Source organism: Gekko japonicus, unplaced genomic scaffold (assembly GCF_001447785.1).
Source record: "Gekko japonicus isolate JY-2015 unplaced genomic scaffold, Gekko_japonicus_V1.1 scaffold2536, whole genome shotgun sequence".
NCBI classification, from domain to species: Eukaryota; Metazoa; Chordata; class Lepidosauria; order Squamata; family Gekkonidae; genus Gekko; species Gekko japonicus.
This window is the reverse complement of record NW_015173752.1, coordinates 10,390-26,981: the sequence shown is the minus strand read 5'-3', so window position 1 is coordinate 26,981 and position 16,592 is coordinate 10,390. Positions and strand designations below refer to the sequence as shown.

At 45.1% G+C, this 16,592-nt stretch overlaps 1 protein-coding gene across 2 annotated transcripts; it reads right to left on the bottom strand.

Moving 5' to 3' along the window:
- Positions 1-783: 783 nt before the first annotated feature.
- Positions 784-10,640, bottom strand: LOC107120720 (olfactory receptor 1L6-like). Of its 2 annotated transcripts, none has more exons than XM_015423490.1 (2): positions 10,620-10,640; positions 784-1,710 (listed from the first exon to the last, which is right to left on the bottom strand). In XM_015423490.1, the coding sequence occupies exons 1-2, from the start codon at positions 10,638-10,640 to the stop codon at positions 784-786; spliced, it is 948 nt and encodes a 315-aa protein (XP_015278976.1). The 2 variants fall into 2 exon arrangements, with proteins under 2 accessions (XP_015278976.1, XP_015278977.1); XM_015423491.1 differs by lacking the exon at positions 10,620-10,640 and adding an exon at positions 6,715-6,726.
- Between the last annotated feature and the right edge of the window lie 5,952 nt (positions 10,641-16,592).

Genomic DNA, 16,592 nt, shown 5'->3' with positions numbered 1-16,592 from the left:
GTTCTGTGACTCATGCACTGATCATATGCCAAGATCACAGCTGAAATACGCCCTTCCCTTGGCTCGCATCTCAAGAGTTTTCAGGTGTACAATGAGTTCTGCCCTTGAAACATGTCAGAATGATCACACGCAGGGGTCATTTCGTAGAAAAAGAGGTGCAGGAGCTCATTAGCATAACTCATTAGCATAACTCATTAGCATAACGTATTTGCATATGCCACACCCCCTGACATCACCGGAAGTGTGTCAGAAGGCAACACCCACCATTCAGGCTCCACTGGACACTTGGATTGCTAGCTATTGGGGGGGGGGGACGTGCAGATCTGTCCCCGCAGAGGAGGGAGAGCTTGTACCTGAATAAAACTTGGTCTTAAAGGTTTTGGACCGGGAGGCTGGGAGGGGGGGCTCTGCAACTTACCTGGCTGCTTCTTGCTCTGACTGAGGGCTGCTGGGAGCAGGGGGTGGGGCTTGTCACATGTGCTCGCCCCCTGGGCTTTTTACTGCCGGAGCTCTGCTCCTGTGCACTCCTGCAGGAAATGACCCCTGATTAACAAATCCTACCTCAACAAATCAGTTTCACTGCAAATAATAGAAGGGAAACATGTTTTAGGTGGAAGGATGGTGGGATGGAAACCTTGTTTATGTCTGTATGTATTTTGTTGTTTTGTTTGTGTGTTTTCCCTTTCCTTAACCCTGTTGAAAACCAATAAAGAGTAAATTAAAAATAAAAAAATACTTCTGTTCCTTTGCTAGTTAATATCTCCCCAGCATCATATCCCAGTCCTAATTTCTTTTTCTCCCTACCACTTTCTTGAGGGCACTGTGCATGTCTCTGTTTCTCAGGCTGTAGATGAAGGGGTTCAGCATGGGGGTGATAACCGTGTACATGACGGCAGCCACCCTGTCCTTGACAGCGGTGTAGCTAGACAAAGGCCGGAAATATACCCAGATGATGCTCCCGTAGAAGAGGGTAACCACAGTCAGGTGAGATCCACAGGTGGAGAATGCCTTGAGCTTTCCCGAGACTGAAGGTACCCTCAGCACGGTCATGAGAATGCGGATGTAAGAGACCATGATTGTCAGGCAGGGGGTCATGATGACTGCCAAAGTTTCAGTCATGCCCACCAGTTCATTGATGCTGGTGTCAGTGCAAGAGAGCTTCAGCAAGGGCTGGATATCACAGAAGAAATGGGGGATCCTGTTGGAAGCACAGAAGGTGAGGTAAGAGACAAGCATTGTCTGCAGGAGGGAGTGGAGGTGGGAGACCAGGCAAGACCCGGCCAACAGCAGGAGGCATAATCGGTGACTCATAACTGTGGCGTAATGGAGAGGGTTGCAGATGGCCACGTAGCGGTCAATGGCCATGGCTGCCAGCAGGTAGCTATCCGTGTTCCCCAAGGCCAAAAAGAAGTACATCTGGGTAAGACATCCAGTGTAAGAAATGGTCCCTCCTTGGCCATGTCTACTGCCTAAGCTCAGTAGCATTGTGGGAACGATGACTGAGGTAAAGCCTACATCCACCGATGACAGACAGCTGAGGAAGAAGTACATGGGAGTATGGATGAGGCGGTCGTCCGTCTGGATCGCTGCCACAGTGAGAAGGTTCCCTGTCACCGTCAGCATGTACATGGCCATGAAGAGGACAAAGAGGGGTGTCCGCAGCTCTGGCTTGTCAGAGACGCCCAGCAGGATGAACTTAGTTGTTTGGTTCTGTGCATCCATGGGCCAAGAAACCTGAAGGCACCGGGACTTCAACGTAGGGACCTCTGGCCTTCATGCACCTGTGGTGAAAGGGGGCATTATTACATCTTGACCTTTGCCTTATCTAGACTAGGCTGTGATTTGTACCCAGTCCCAGAACTAGTCTGAGAAAAGGAAAGTCTATATACAAGATAACTTGGGGGGAAGGTAGCAAGGGCTCATGCCCCCACTGAAATTTCCCAGAAGGAGAAAACCTCCTGTAATGATTCCATGTTTTGGCATGTGTGTGTCTTTAAATATTGAGTTTGACTGCAGTAATATGAGAAGAGTGATAGAGGGTGACAAATGAGTTTTATGACAGAGTTCTGTGTGGGAAGTTTGAAGAGACAGCATGGTCTGTGTAACTATGGAATTTTGCTTCTGTTCTGTGTGAATAAGGCAAACAGTTTAGTCTGAGTGACTATAACAGCTAATTCTGTTCTGGGTGAATGAGACAAGGAGATTAGCCTGCATCTATATCTAATAGCCAAGTTACCCCGGAGTGCGGATCGCTAAATCAGCGCTCCGGGGGCACTTGGGGGGTAGGGGGAGGTTTGTGCACACGTGGGCCAGTCCCCACGTGTGCACAAAAATGCTAAAAGTAGAAAAAAAATTAAATCCTCCCGAAAGTGCAAGAGTGCACGGAACGCTCTGTAGCTGACCTCGCCGCCGCTGCGCCGCCTCTGCCTCCTTGGAGCCGGCCGGCCGGGCGGGGGGAGGACTGGCCTTGCCGCCGCCGAGCCCAGCAAAGGGGGGGGAGGACCGGCCTGGCGGGGGGGAGGACCGGCCTCGCCGCCGCCGCCTCCTCCTCGGGGAGATCAAGCGGGGGGGATGGAGGAGATGGAGCTCTTCTCCCCCCCCCCGCGAGTATCGCGGGTCCCTGTCTTGTATATCTATATATATGAGATAGAGAAAGATTATACTGAGAGTCTATGCCTGTCAGAGTGAAGTCTGAGTGACTGTAGCACCAAGTTTTGCCAGTTGTGTTTACAAGTTCTTTTTTTCAGTAATGGTTCAAAATAGCCAGAGACCTATTTTGTTCTTTATTTAAATAAATCATTTTTTGTTTAAACTTATCCCAGAAATCAGAATAGTCCTTCCTCAGGGCCACATAGTCCTCTGAAGTGCCCAGATCCTAGGTCATTCTACCAGCAGAGAGAGAGATTTGGATTTTTTAATTCCTGGTGGCAGCAGAAATCTACCAAGTTTAGGTACACAAAGCGTGTTTAAAGGTAAAACCAACTCCCCAATAAGCAAGCACGCCACACCTCCGTACACTCTTACTGTCAGGTAACAGGAGATAGACCCTGTGGCTTAATCTGCCTGCACTTCTTCCTGGCTTGGACTATCTGTATGCACAACAGGATTATAATGTCCCCATCTTGCGTCTTTCCCTCTCCTAACCCAAGGCCTTCCTTCTCTCTTTTGTCTTCACCCTAGGCATGAAAGCCTCAGTGTGACACAATCCAATGTGCTTCTTTTACGACACTGCAACTTTTGCTAACAATTTTGTGAATCTGAAAATTTAGACCCCAAAGGAATTAAAATATATCAAACGCCTCCCCCCCAATCAAGAAAACAGATATTATACAACTTGGCTGAATTAACTCATTAATAAACTTGACTTGTAGATCTCCGTCTCATCTGGACAATAAGCAATTCTCTTCACTGCAAAAAAAAAATTGTTCTACTTGAGTGCTGCAACAGATGTTCAGGATCCTTGCTTTTACTATACAGATTAAGCACTGCAAAGAAAGCTGTGCGTGTGCTTAGATACCACTAACAGTCGGGCCATGGCAGAGCATCAGCTTGGCATGCAGAAGGTCCCAGGTTCAATCCCTGGCATCTCCAGTTAAAAGGACCAGGCAGGAGGTGATGAGAAAGACCTCTGCCTGAGACTCTGGCTCAGTAGCAGAGCCTCTGCTTGGCATGCAGGAGGTCCCAGGTTCAATCTCCAGCATCTCCAGTTAAAAGGACCAGGCAGTAAGCGATGGGAAAGACCTCAGCCTGAGATCCTGGCTCAGTGGCAGAGCCTCTCCTTGGCATGCAGAAGGTCCCAGGTTCAATCCCTGGCCTCTCCAGTTAAAAGGACCAGGAAGCAGGCAATGGGGAAGACCTCTGCCTGAGACCCTGGAGAGCTGCTGCCAGTCAAGAGCAGACCATACTGACCCTGATGGACCAAGGGTCTGATTCAGTATAAGGCAGCTTCATGTGTTCTCATGTATTTATGTATTCACTTTGATTGATTGGATCATATATTGTATTTGGACATATGCCTTAGTTGTTTAGTTGTACACTCTAAGATAAAAGGCAGACAAAGTCTTAGCAGAGAGTAAGTATAAATGGGCAGTTCTCTCAGTGGAGGGGGGTAAGCAGTGGGGTACCGCAGGGATCAGTACTTGGTCCACTGCTTTTTAACTTGTTCATTAATGATTTGGAGTTGGGAGTAAGCAGTGAAGTGGCTAAATTTGCGGATGATACGAAGTTGTTCAGGGTGGTGAAAACCAGTGAGGATTGTGAGGCACTCCAAGGGGATCTGTCAAGGATGGGCGAGTGGGCGTCAACATGGCAAATGGGGTTCAATGTGGCCAAGTGCAAGGTGATGCACATTGGAGCCAAAAATCCTAAATATAAATACACGTTGATGGGGTCTGAACTGGCAGAGACTGATCAAGAGAGAGATCTTGGAGTTGTAGTAGATAACTCACTGAAAATGTCGAGACAGTGTGTGACTGCAATAAAGAAGGCCAATGCTATGCTGGGGATTATTAGGAAGGGTATTGAAAACAGATCAGCCAATATCATAATGCCCCTATATAAATCAATGGTGCGACCTCATTTGGAATACTGTGTGCAATTCTGGTCACCACACCTTAAAAAGGATATTATAGCTTTGGGAAAAGTGCAGAAAAGGGCAACTCGAATGATAAAAGGGTTGGAACGCTTTCCCTATGAGGAAAGGTTAAGGCGCTTAGGGCTCTTTAGCTTGGAGAAACGACGACTGAGGGGTGACATGATTGAGGTTTATAAGATTATGCATGGGAAAGAGCAGGTAGAGAAAGAGATACTTTTCTCCCTTTCTCACAATACAAGAACTCCATTAAATTGCTGAGCGGTTGGGTTAGAACGGATAAAAGGAAGTACTTCTTCACCCAAAGAGTGATTAACACTTGGAATTCACTGCCACAGGAAGTGGTGGCGGCTACAAGCATGGATGGCTTCAAAAGGGAATTAGATAAGCATATGGAGCAGAGGTCCATCAGTGGCTATTAGCCACAAGGTATAGATAGGGACTCTGGGGCAAGTGATGCTCTGTCATCTTGGTGCTTGGGGGGGTCAACAGTGGGAGGGCTTCTAATGTCCTGGCCCCACTGGTGGACCTCCTGATGGCCACTGTGTGATACAGAGTGTTGGACTGGATGGGCCTTTGGCCTGATCCAACATTGGCATCTTTTATGTTCTTATGTTCTTATGTTCTTATCCTGTGAACGAGTTCCATGAGTGCTAGATAGTCTCCGTGACAGAGAGAGACACTCCCGATCCCTCCCTCCCTCTCATATTATCATCCAACTCCCAGAAATAGTTGCATGCATTTTACCTTTTTCTAATGTAAGGGGAATTCTAAAAAAGATCCATGTGCACTTCCAGAATTATGTGCTGACTTTCTGCTAGATTACACACATAGCTCATTTTTTAAAATCACTATCCCACCCAGTCAAGATGCCCAGAAAAGTGGACTGGGAAAGGAAGGATTTGCATACTCCAAGAAACGACATGCTATTTCTTCCTTGGAAGTGATCCCGTGTGTCATGGGGACAAGAATATTCCGGGGACCGGGGTGCCATCCGGAGGTCCATCAGTGGGGCCAGAACTCCAGAAGCCCTCCCGCTATTGCCCCCCCCAAACACTAAGAATACAGAGCATCACTGCCCCAGACATAGTGTTCTATCTATACCTTTTGGCTAATAGCCACTATAACTTGTGGCTAATAGCCACTCGTGGACCTCTGCGACATACGTTTATTCAGCCCCAGGGTTGCTATGCAGAGGAAGGCAATGGAAAACCACCCTGTCCACCTCTTGCCTTGAAAACTCTACAGGGTCACCCTAAGTTAACTCCCACTTGATGGCACTTTCCACCACCAACCCTAAGATGAAAAGAGGAAAAGGAACATCTCCTAAACTGTCTTCAGGGTCTGTTTCCCTCACTTTTAACTTCCTGAAGCATTTTTGAAACCTAAGGGTGCAGAATTAGGGTAAGGAAATGCAATTCCTCCCCCCCCCCCAAGAATCCTTGAGATATAACAGTTGAATTATCTACATATGTTTTGTGAGGATCTGCACAGAGGAAAAGTGGGAAACATTCTCGTTTGGAGAAGGGTCACAGGTCACCGTCTTTCTTCCAGTCCTCCTCTTCTGGTTCCTACCTGTTCAGTTTAGAGCTCCCATACTCACTAATCTCAGGTCCAATGTCTTGGCCCATGAAAAGGCAGTGCCCTCAGCATATCCGCAGTGTTTAGCATGGAAGCTCTGGTACTTTATCTGGGAACATTCCCCAGTGACCAGAGAGAAAAATGTCCATCAGCAGGGAGTATATCAGAACCAGACATAGAGGCACCTCCATGCAAATATCTTTCCTCGCTGCTCATTAACACAAAAACCTCTAGTAAAGTTCTGTCTTTGCCTCTGGGAATGTGATGGGAAATGAGCGGAAGAGTTATCAGCAGATGTTTTGCTCTCGGGACATAGCGTGTTCTCAGGCACAAGTTTTGAAAACAAAAATATCAGGATGCCAATCGATAAAGCGGATGCATATTTCCTCATTTTGCATGGTGATACCTTTTCTTGCTTATTCCGAATCCCAAGAATGGGAACAGAAGCTTGACCAAATCATGACCAAATCGTTTTATATGAATAAACAAAAGGGGCTGGAACTAGTTTATTGTTGATCGATCATAGACGTCTTCTCCTGTACGTTCCTGCCCATTGTAATAAAGATAGCAAGGAGAGGTCCTCCTGATTGTCCCACCAATTAAAGAAACTTGTCTGGGTCAGCACGGCACGGCGACGGGCGGTCTTCAGATCGAGCTGAGGACGCCCGATTCCTTAACGCTTCGTTTGGGGGCTCCCGGATTTCGGGGAGCACCCAGCCAGCTCTCCTGGAGAGAGAGCTGGAGCAGGGGGCTCGGTTGTGGCCCCTCCCGTGATTGGCAACATGGGGGGTGACCACTTTTCGCCCTGAAGCAGGAGCGGTTAGAGGAGAGGAAAATGGTCGCCATTTTCCCCATAGCCGCCGCCTCCCGTTTTTACCTAAAGATAGAAAGGATTATAATAGCAGCAACAGGAATACAAAATGAACTGTGATTGCATGCATCTTTAAGTTAAAGAAATAATTTATATATACTCCGAAAGAAGAGGAAAAGAAAGCGGCCAGAAAAACGGAGAAAGAAGGAGTGCGCATATATGTGGGGTAATACGGTAATACGGACTGTTCTCTTCAGCCAGACCCTTATCCTACTCTCTCAGCTGCTAAATAAATGATACTAAATCGGAATTATTGAGAGTATATAAAACGAAAAGATGACGTCTGTAAAGGAGGAAATAGATGAAGACACCTTAATAGTAGATATGTCGGTAGAACAATTCTTACAAATTCTGAAGGAGGGAATAGAGGAAGGTATTAAGCAAGCATTTGCACACCTCCACGTCTCCCAATTGGAAAGTGAAAGTAGAGACCAAACGGAGCATAATAGGCAGTGTATGGGAGAGGCTTCGTTGTATCTGCAAGGAAAGGAAATTAAAGAGACTAAAAAAGGGAAAAAAGAGACATGCAAGAAGAGCTGCCTGAAGAGGGAGGCAATAAGAAGGAAAAAACTGCTAAGAAGAAAAAATGGAGAAGAAAGAGACATGAAAGGTCTATTTGGAAGGTAAAAAAGAACAACAAGAGATGGAAACACGAACTGTGGAAATTTTGTGAGAAGAAATTAAAAAGGAAATGCCACCTTTACAAGGGGAGAAAACATCGGGATATGGTGCTACAGAAGAAGAAGTTGCAGAGTTATAAAAGACGTTTTAAAGTATTTGAAAATCTGTTTTGTATGAATTGAATTGGTATGATTAAGGGACAAAATGGAAGGTATTGCTATGACTGCCACTAAAATTGTTGGGTGATAAATTAGTATGGTAGGGCTTTAGTAATTTCTGTTTATATGGGTGTTGTCTTTCTTTCTTTTCTTACTGATTTGCAGAATGGTAAAATCGGTATGAATAGTAAGGTACGAAATAGAGAGATATAAATGTGTTATTAATGATGGGAGTGTTTGTTTATTCTGTATACTTTTTGGTCTAGGTTGGAAATGAATCGGAGTGATATAATTAAAGGGCAAAATGGAAGGAATAGGTATGACTGTTAATGTGACTGTTAGTGTGAATGGAAATTGCTGGGCGATAAAGTAACATGGCAGAGCATTTGAATTTTTTGTTATTACGGGTGTGGAAGGATTTGGTATTATGTATGGGTAGAATGGATAAAAAGGAATGAAGTGATATAGAGAGATAGTCTTTAAAATGTGTGAGAAGTTAGTATGAAAGGATTGTAATATGTAGGCTTCTTCTTGGTATTTTTCTTTTGTGTATATATATATATATAAAATTGTCACCAAAGTTTGAATTGAAACTGCTGGGTGATAAATTAAGATGGTAGGGCTTTAGTAATTTTTGTTTACATGGGTGTGGTCTTTCTTTCTTTTTCCTTACTGATCTGAAACCGGTATGAATAGTAGGGTATGAAATAGAGATCTATAAGTGTGTTAATAATGGTGGGAGTGTTTGTTTATTTTGTATTTATTTTTTGGTTTCGGTTGGAAATGAAGTGAAGTGATAGGATTAAGGCGCAAAATGGAAGGAACAGGTGAGACTGTTAGTGTGATTGTTAGTGTGAATGGAAATTGCTGGGTGATAAATTAACATGGTAGGGTATTTGAAATTTTTGTTTTTATGGGTGTGGAAGGACCTGGTATTATGTATGGGTAGAATGGATAAAATGGAATGAAGTGATACCTCCTTGTCTTCATTTGGAAAGTGATAATACTAACATGAACTGAGGGTAAATTATAGTTGTATAATGTATGAATATGAAAGGGTTTTTTGCTGTGTGTCTTGCTAGGTGTGGTCCTTGGGAATAGGATGGCTATTTGTTATTAAGGTGTGGAAATAGTAGTAAATGAAGAAGTGGAAAGTTGCAGTATTCTGTCAAGCTAAAAATATCTAAAAGACGACCCTGGCTAGAGTAGCCGGGGGGTAAACAAGGAAAATGAGGAAAAAATAACAAAAATTGGAAAATATGTATATAAATAAAATAAAAGTGTTAAATTAAAGTAAGACGAAAAGCTAAAAACTGTAGAAGTACTGTAACATACACTTTCAGTATTGTCTGTTGAGAGAGCAAGGTTGATAAGGAGGGACGGTCAGTTCAATATTTATAAAGATCATAGATTTAAAGTGTGTATTAATGGATGTATGTAATCACTATTGGAGGGGGTGAATATGATGAGAGGTTGAAAAATGAGAGGAATGATAATTTTGGAAACTGTTGCTGTTGAGTACTGTTTACATGTTGTATAAGGTGTTAATGGGATGGATTGAGCAAGGGTAAGCTACTATTGATATTGTGCATTATTGTGAAAACCCAATAAAAATATTTTAAAAAAGAAAAAGAAACTTGTCTGGTGTGCACACAAGAGACGGCCTTTTTGGTGGCAGCTCCACGATTATGGAAAAACTTCCCCAGGGAGGTGCGCCTTGTCCCCTCATTGTCAATCTTCAGGAGGCAATTGAAGACGGTTTTATTTAGGACCACATTTGACTACGGTAATTTAGTTTTCATTTACTGGCAGTCCTAATTGGAGTTCTTAAGTTGTGCGCCTTCTCATGGACGATTGTAATTGTTGTTGAGTTTATATTGTTTTTATTGTGTTTTTATTGAAGTTGTAAGACTGCAAACCCATAAATTACACAGGAAGCGCTTAATTTTCATCCACAACCATCACTGAAAGAACAAATTTAGAGTCCAGTGGCACCTTCAAGACCAACAAAGGTTTATTCAAGGTATGAGCTTTCATGCGCCTTTGAAAAATGTATTTGAAAACGTGTGCGTGCACGCGAAAGTTCATACCTTGAATAAACCTTTGTTGGTCTTGAAGGTGCCACTGGACTCTAAATTTGTTCTGCTGCTTCAGACCAACACGGCTGACTACCTCGATCCATCACTGAAAGGTAAATCTCTGTAGCGCACAGTATTCATTTCTGGATCTACAGCAGCAAAGAGCATTTCCTCCGTTTCTTCCTGTGTAAAGGTGTCACCTTCTTCAGTCATATACTTTGCTAACTCCTCTTTAGGATGACGCCCACATTTATTTTGATCTGAAGGCTCAAATGCATGCAAAAGAATATCTTCTGGAATTGGCCAGTATCTTCTTTCCATTAATATTCTAGTCATCATAGGAAGAAATTTTTCCAGGTGAAAAAACCAAGTTGGTTCTTCTTCTTCCAACTCTGCAGGCAATTGATGTTGACCCCCCCTCACTTGGACAGCAACCAAGTGACCTAATAATTGTGAAGAAAAGAAGAAGAAGAAGAGTTTGGGGAGTCTCAGAGTGGCTTACAACCGCCTTTCCCTTCCCCTCCCCACAACAGACACCCTGTGAGGTAGGTGGGGCTGAGAGAGCTCTTTCCAGAACTGCTCTTTAATGAACAGTTCTGACAGAACTATGGCTTGCCAATCTCTCTGACACCCACAGTTTTATTGCATGATCTAACACCTCAGAAAGCACCCGTGATCTTCTTCTGGATGTCTGCAATTATAGACTCCGCAGCGGCAACCTCCTTCTCTTCAGTCGTCATGCTACCTCTACAGCAGTCGCCGTGGAGATGCTAGGGCAAGCGCTTGCTGCGGCCTAGTCAGGCCTCCTCCAGTCCTATCAGGCAGCCTTGGCTCTAAACCTCCGCCCTGCTCGCAAAATATAACAGTGCTGCTAGGAGCCTATATGGAATGGTTTACAGAGATCCAAACAGGATCAGTTGGGGATTATCTCCAGTTTATATGGGCGGGAGCAGAAAGAATTATAAAGCATTTGATGCTGTAAAGCTTCCCATTACAAAAAGGCTTGCATTTGCTTTTGGTGGACTGCTCTAATGTATAATCCATGACCCAGATGAATTTTTAACCAAACAAAGCCTGTTGTTTTTATTGAGCGGCTCAGCATGCCTGGGTATTGGGGGGGGGGCACTACATCATTCTAGGGGAGCATAGGTGGTATCTCTTTGAAAGGAGTGCCTCTCTTTGTCTTAACCTGGCAGCTGCCCTCTGACCCAGCTTCTCTCCCTTTGTCCTCTCACTCTCTACACATGGCCTTCCATGGAGACCCACATCTCTGGGGGCCTCTCCTGCAGAGACAATGCCCTCATCTTCCCACACAAGTGATGCCAGACAAGTCAGCCATTTGTGATAGGGAAAGCACTCTTTAGATTAGGCCTCTCTCTCTCTTTTCGACTGCAACCTGAATGTGAATAAATGTAAGTTTACTTTTTTTGTGTGTGTACTGTACTTTGGAGATTTCAATTCAATTCAATTTATTATGGGTCTATATGACCGAAGTCTTGACCAAAAGAGAATGCAAAAGGGGGAAAATAGGTACATGAAATTGACATAAAATATGACAAGTACATAGTCACAATCAGTAAACATATAAAACCCAGGCATAGCCCAGAGAATTAAAAAACCTAACTACACTTGGGGCGGAGCCAACTAACTAAAATCCTCCGAAGATTAAAAATCGGTGTAGGTGTTTGCAAAGATGATAAAGCTTTCAGTGTTTTTGAGAGCAGCAACCTTAGACTTTGGAGATTTATTTACTGCACTCAGTATCATATTTCTATGACGGGGCAAAACTCTGCTATATTAACCAAGTATCCCAATAGTTATAAGACTTCAACACAGGGAGGGGGGAATGCCGCACTCCTATCTGTATAAGTTATACAAAAATATGTATCTTACCATCTGCCCCACCTATTTACAGCTATTTAAAATGTCAAGCAGTGTACTTAATCTCATTACAAATTACAGCCACACATAAGAACTGCAGGATTGCCAGGATGGCGGGCAATGTTCCCTCTAAGCCGTGGAGTCCTGTGAGCAAAAATTCTACGTCGCGAGCTACTGGCATTCAAGTTGTGAGCGAGCGATTTGGCTACTGCATACATTAGCTTGCTCTGGAGCCCTCCTTCCTGAGCTGAGACAAAAAAAATGTGTGAGCCGGAGGCTACAAAACCGTGAGCTAACTCACACTAACTCAGCTTAGAGGGAATACTGATGACGGGGCATCGGGGTGGGGACTTGCCAGCAGGAAAACTAGACCTAGGCCTGCATTGGCGTTCACCAGACGTGACGTCATTGCATCGCCATCCCAATTCTTCTAGTCATAGAATCATAGAGTTGGAAGGGGCCCTACAGGCCATCTATTCGAACCCAGGTGCAGATCCACAAACTGCAACTTTTTATCCACTTCTTGAAGGTAGATTTCCAAGGGGGTGCTGAGTACTTTTTTTTCCTGAAAAGGTGGTGGTAGGCCAAATACGTTTGGGAACCTCTGTCCCAGAGCATCCCTGACAAGTGTTTGTCCAGCCGCTGCTTAAAGACTGCCAGCGAGGGGGAGCTCACCATCTCCCTAGGCAGCCGATTCCACTGCTGCACGACTCTTACTGTCAAAATGTTTTCCCTAATATCCAGCCAGTACCTTTCCGCCCTTAATTTTGACCCATTGTTGCGAGTCCTCTCCTCTGCTTCCAACAGGTACAGCTCCCTGCCCTCCTCTAAGTGACGGCCTTTCAAATACTTAAAGAGAACAATCAGTGGCCCCACTGCTGGACCTCCTGATGGTGCCTGGTATTTTTGGCCACTGTGTGACAGAGTGTTGAACTGGATGGGCCACTGGCCTGATCCAACATTGGCTTCTCTTAGGCTCTATATCCTCCCTCAACCTCCTTTTCTTCAGACCGAACCTTCCCAAGCCCAACAGCCAGGAGTCATTTCGTGGAAAAAGAGGTGCAGGTGCTCATTAGCATGACTCATTAGCATAACTTATTTGCATATGCCATACCCCCTGACATCACCAGAAGTGTGTCAGAAGGCAACACCCACCGCTCAGGCTCCACTGAACTGTTTTGGATTGCTAGCTATTGGGGGGTGGGGGAACGCGCAGATCTGTCCTCGCAGAGGAGGGAGAGCTTGTACCTGAATAAACCTTGGTCTTAAAGGTGCCACTGGACTGTTTTGGGCCAGGGGGCCGGGGGGGGGGGCTCTGCAACTTACCTGGCTGCTTCTTGCTCTGACTGAGGGCTGCTGGGAGCAGGGGGTGGGGCTTGTTGCATGTGCCCCCCATGGGCTCTTTACTGCCGGAGCTCTGTTCCTGTGTGCTCCTGCAGAAAATGACCCCTGCCCACAGCCCATTTTGTAAATTTCTATGCTCTCCCCCTATAGTTACCTTTTTTGAAAACTGAGAAGTCCCAGATTCTTTACCCTTTCACCTCAGGAAATGTACTGTAGCCTCTTAATCATTTCGGTTGCCCTCCTTTTTATTTTTTTCAGCTCTGCAATAATATATATATATTCAGATACTGAATAAATGCTTGGTTTTTGTTTTTGTTTTGCAATCCATTCCTAAAAGTATCCTTTTGCTCGCTTCATTAGCAATCCAAAAAAAATTTTCCCCCAGGAGCTGGGGTCCTTTCTGTGCAAATTATCTGGGCAAACCTTCCATCTTTTTTCAGGAAGCCATTTTGCCTTCCATGGTTTCTCTGACTTGGGTCATTAACCATGCAGCCATGCTTTTTGACTTGCTGGCACCTTTCCTAATGAGAGATGCATTCCATCAAGGGGCTCATTTAGAGTAAATAGTTTCTAGGCATCCTGAAGGGATTTCACTCCCTTCTCCCTTCCAATGATTCCCTTCATTTTTGTAAAGTTCTATGTTTTGTTTTTATCAAAAGTGATTGCTTTGGACTTTGGGAGCAACTTTCCACAGACACGCGTGCAGAATTGAATAGCACTATGGTCATTCTTCCAAATCCATTCAGCGTCTGTATCTCACATTACCTCTTGACGATGCTTCATAACATGCTTCATAACAAAAGGCACATTTTTATTCAGCTTAAATTCGCAATTAGGATAGCGGCAGGGCAGTCCAAATGGGAAGCATCTCCAGCAACCTGGAGGCCACATAGGAGGGGAAATAATTGCTACGCTAACCAGTTTATGTGCTGAAGAAACTTCTAAGGATCTCAATTAAGTTCCATGATTAATCTCACTGGGCTTCTCTTAAAGACAACAGGAATCCTTTGGGAGTTTGGACTCGGAAACTCCACAGAGACAAATTAAAGCAAGTAAAAAAATGATCTGGCTGTCTGGGGTGCAGTTTCTTCGCTGGTCTTAACTAGTTTTGCTCCTTTGAACCTCTTGGGCAAGATTTCCCAACTGGTGTCATTTTCCCTTACTCTCCTAGTGGAACAAACTCAGCCATAGTTCTCACTATGATTAAACCAGACCACAAATCATTACTGCTATGTGTTTCAAGCAACTTCCATCCACCTATCACATAATGCACATTCCGGCTAGCATTTTCTAGCATTTTTTAAAAGGCACACAGACCCCAAAAGGTTCATGGAGTTTAAAAGGCAAGAGGGGTCTGCTGGGTCACTTAGAACTTTTAAAACTGATAACCGCCCACTTGCACCTAGGATTGTCAACCTCCAGATAAGGTCTGGAGTGATCCCTGAATTCAGGTTGCCACCCTCCAGGTGGCTGCACTGATAAGAAGAGCCTTGGCAATCATTTGTGTGTTTGGAAATTTAGGATCGACTGCTGTAAAGTACTGGGTTCACCACATGGAAGACTGAGACCACAACGTCCGTTCAGATGCGTTTATTGTATTTCACACAAGAACTGCAAAACAGCCCTGCAAGGCCAACTATACACACACACACCCAGCACACCCACAGTCCCGTTGGAGGGTTTGAATTTCCCACCAAAGTTGCTATTGGTGAATGCTGGGGGAACTAGGAGCCAAGGCTTCTATTGCTTAGAGGTGCTAAGCTCCACACTGTAGCCGCAGACCCCTGGTGGCGGTCCGCGTACATAACAACTGCCCACCCTTAATTGGGTGAATCCTTGAGGTTTGTTTTTCACAATTTCCCATAAAGAAGCCAGTCACGGGTTGCCAGGTCTGGGATGGAAGATACCTGGAGACTTTGGGGCTGGATCTGGGGTTTGGGGAGGGGAGGGGCCTCAGCATGGTACAGTGCCCTAGAGTCCATTTGCTCCAGGGGAGCTGATCTCCATTGGCTGGAGATCAGTTGTAAAAGCGGGAGATCTCCAGGCCCCACCTGGAGGCTGACAACCCTAAGCCAGTGGCTGGTGAAACAGGCATTATAGCTGGCCGGTTGGAGTCATGTTTGTGAACTTTGGAGTCATGTTTGTGAGCTCTGTGGAAGCACAGAACAAAAGATAAGCCAATATGTTGTCGAAGGCTTTCACAGCCGGAGTTCAGTAGTTGCTGTAGAAAGATAAGTCGCCTGACAACCTCTGTTGCTTCCAGTTGTCGACAAGGTCAAATCACAACAAAGGTACTTGATGACTGGAATACATGGCATTCACCTGTTGAATGAACTAATGTGACAGGATCCGTTGCTTATAAGAGGACGTTAAAAGGTTGCTGAATTTTTGGTGCACAGAAAATAAGAAAATGAGATATCGATCTAATTTATTACAGCAAGAGCTAGTAAAACAGTACAATTCTGATATAAGAAGGACTACAACAGTAATAACGTAGGAATAGTACAAAAACATTAACAAGGGAAAATTAATAAAATTAGTATCATGTTGATTTCGCTGGGCCTTTTCAAGGCCAAATGTTTTTTATGATTGTTGATTCTTTTTCAAAGTTATACATATGCATTCCATCACGTCAACTGCTGTAATTAATGTGTTGCGCCAGGTCTTTGCCACCCATGGGCTACCGGACATGTTGGTGTCCGACAATGGGCCCCAATTTACCTCTGGGGAGTTTGCAAAATTCCTAGGGGACAACTTAATTAGGCATGCGACGTCTGCGCCGTTCCATCCAGCCACAAACGGGCAAGCCGAACGGATGGTTTGGACAACAAAAGAGGTGTTCAAAAAGATGGGTCAGGGTAACTGGGGGCAGAAGCTAGCCTCATTCCTCCTAAGGCAGCATATCACACCCTGTACAGCCACGAGGAGGAGCCCGGCTGAGCTCCTGATGGGTCGCAGGCTTACTACCCTTCTGGACAGGCTACATCCGGATCTGACAGAGACCCGACCACCCAGAGCTGAGGTCCTGGAAATGCCGCGCACATTCAAACCAACTGACAAGGTTTTTGCGCACAATTATGGGGAGGGACCCGCCATAATCTCTGACATTCTGGGTTCCAGGATGTATGTGGCGCAGCTAGCAGATGGCAGAAAACTGCAGCACCACATAGATCAGATCAGGCAGAGGTAGGCTGACTCCAGTCTCGAGTCCAGCACCGACGCTGACACGATCCTCAACCCAGAAGGTGAGCAACGAGGGCCTCCAGACGAGGAGGTGAGTGTTGCTGAGCCCCCTACAGAACCTGAGTGTGGGCAATTCCCCACTCAGGACAGTAATCCCTCAGATACCAGTTATCCAGACTCACTGGACAGTGAGTCATCCAGGGCCCCCGAAACCGTGTCACCACCCAAACCAGTTCACAGGTCACTAAGAATGAGGCGTGCCCCCTCCTATCTGAAAGTCGGGG

Coding starts and splice junctions, on each gene's coding strand:
- LOC107120720 (XM_015423490.1), bottom strand. CDS start 10,640: ATGACGACTGAAGAGAAGGAG. Junction 1,711..10,619: donor TGACGACTGAAGAGAAGGAG/GTTGCCGCTGCG, acceptor ATGGATGCACAG/AACCAAACAACTAAGTTCAT.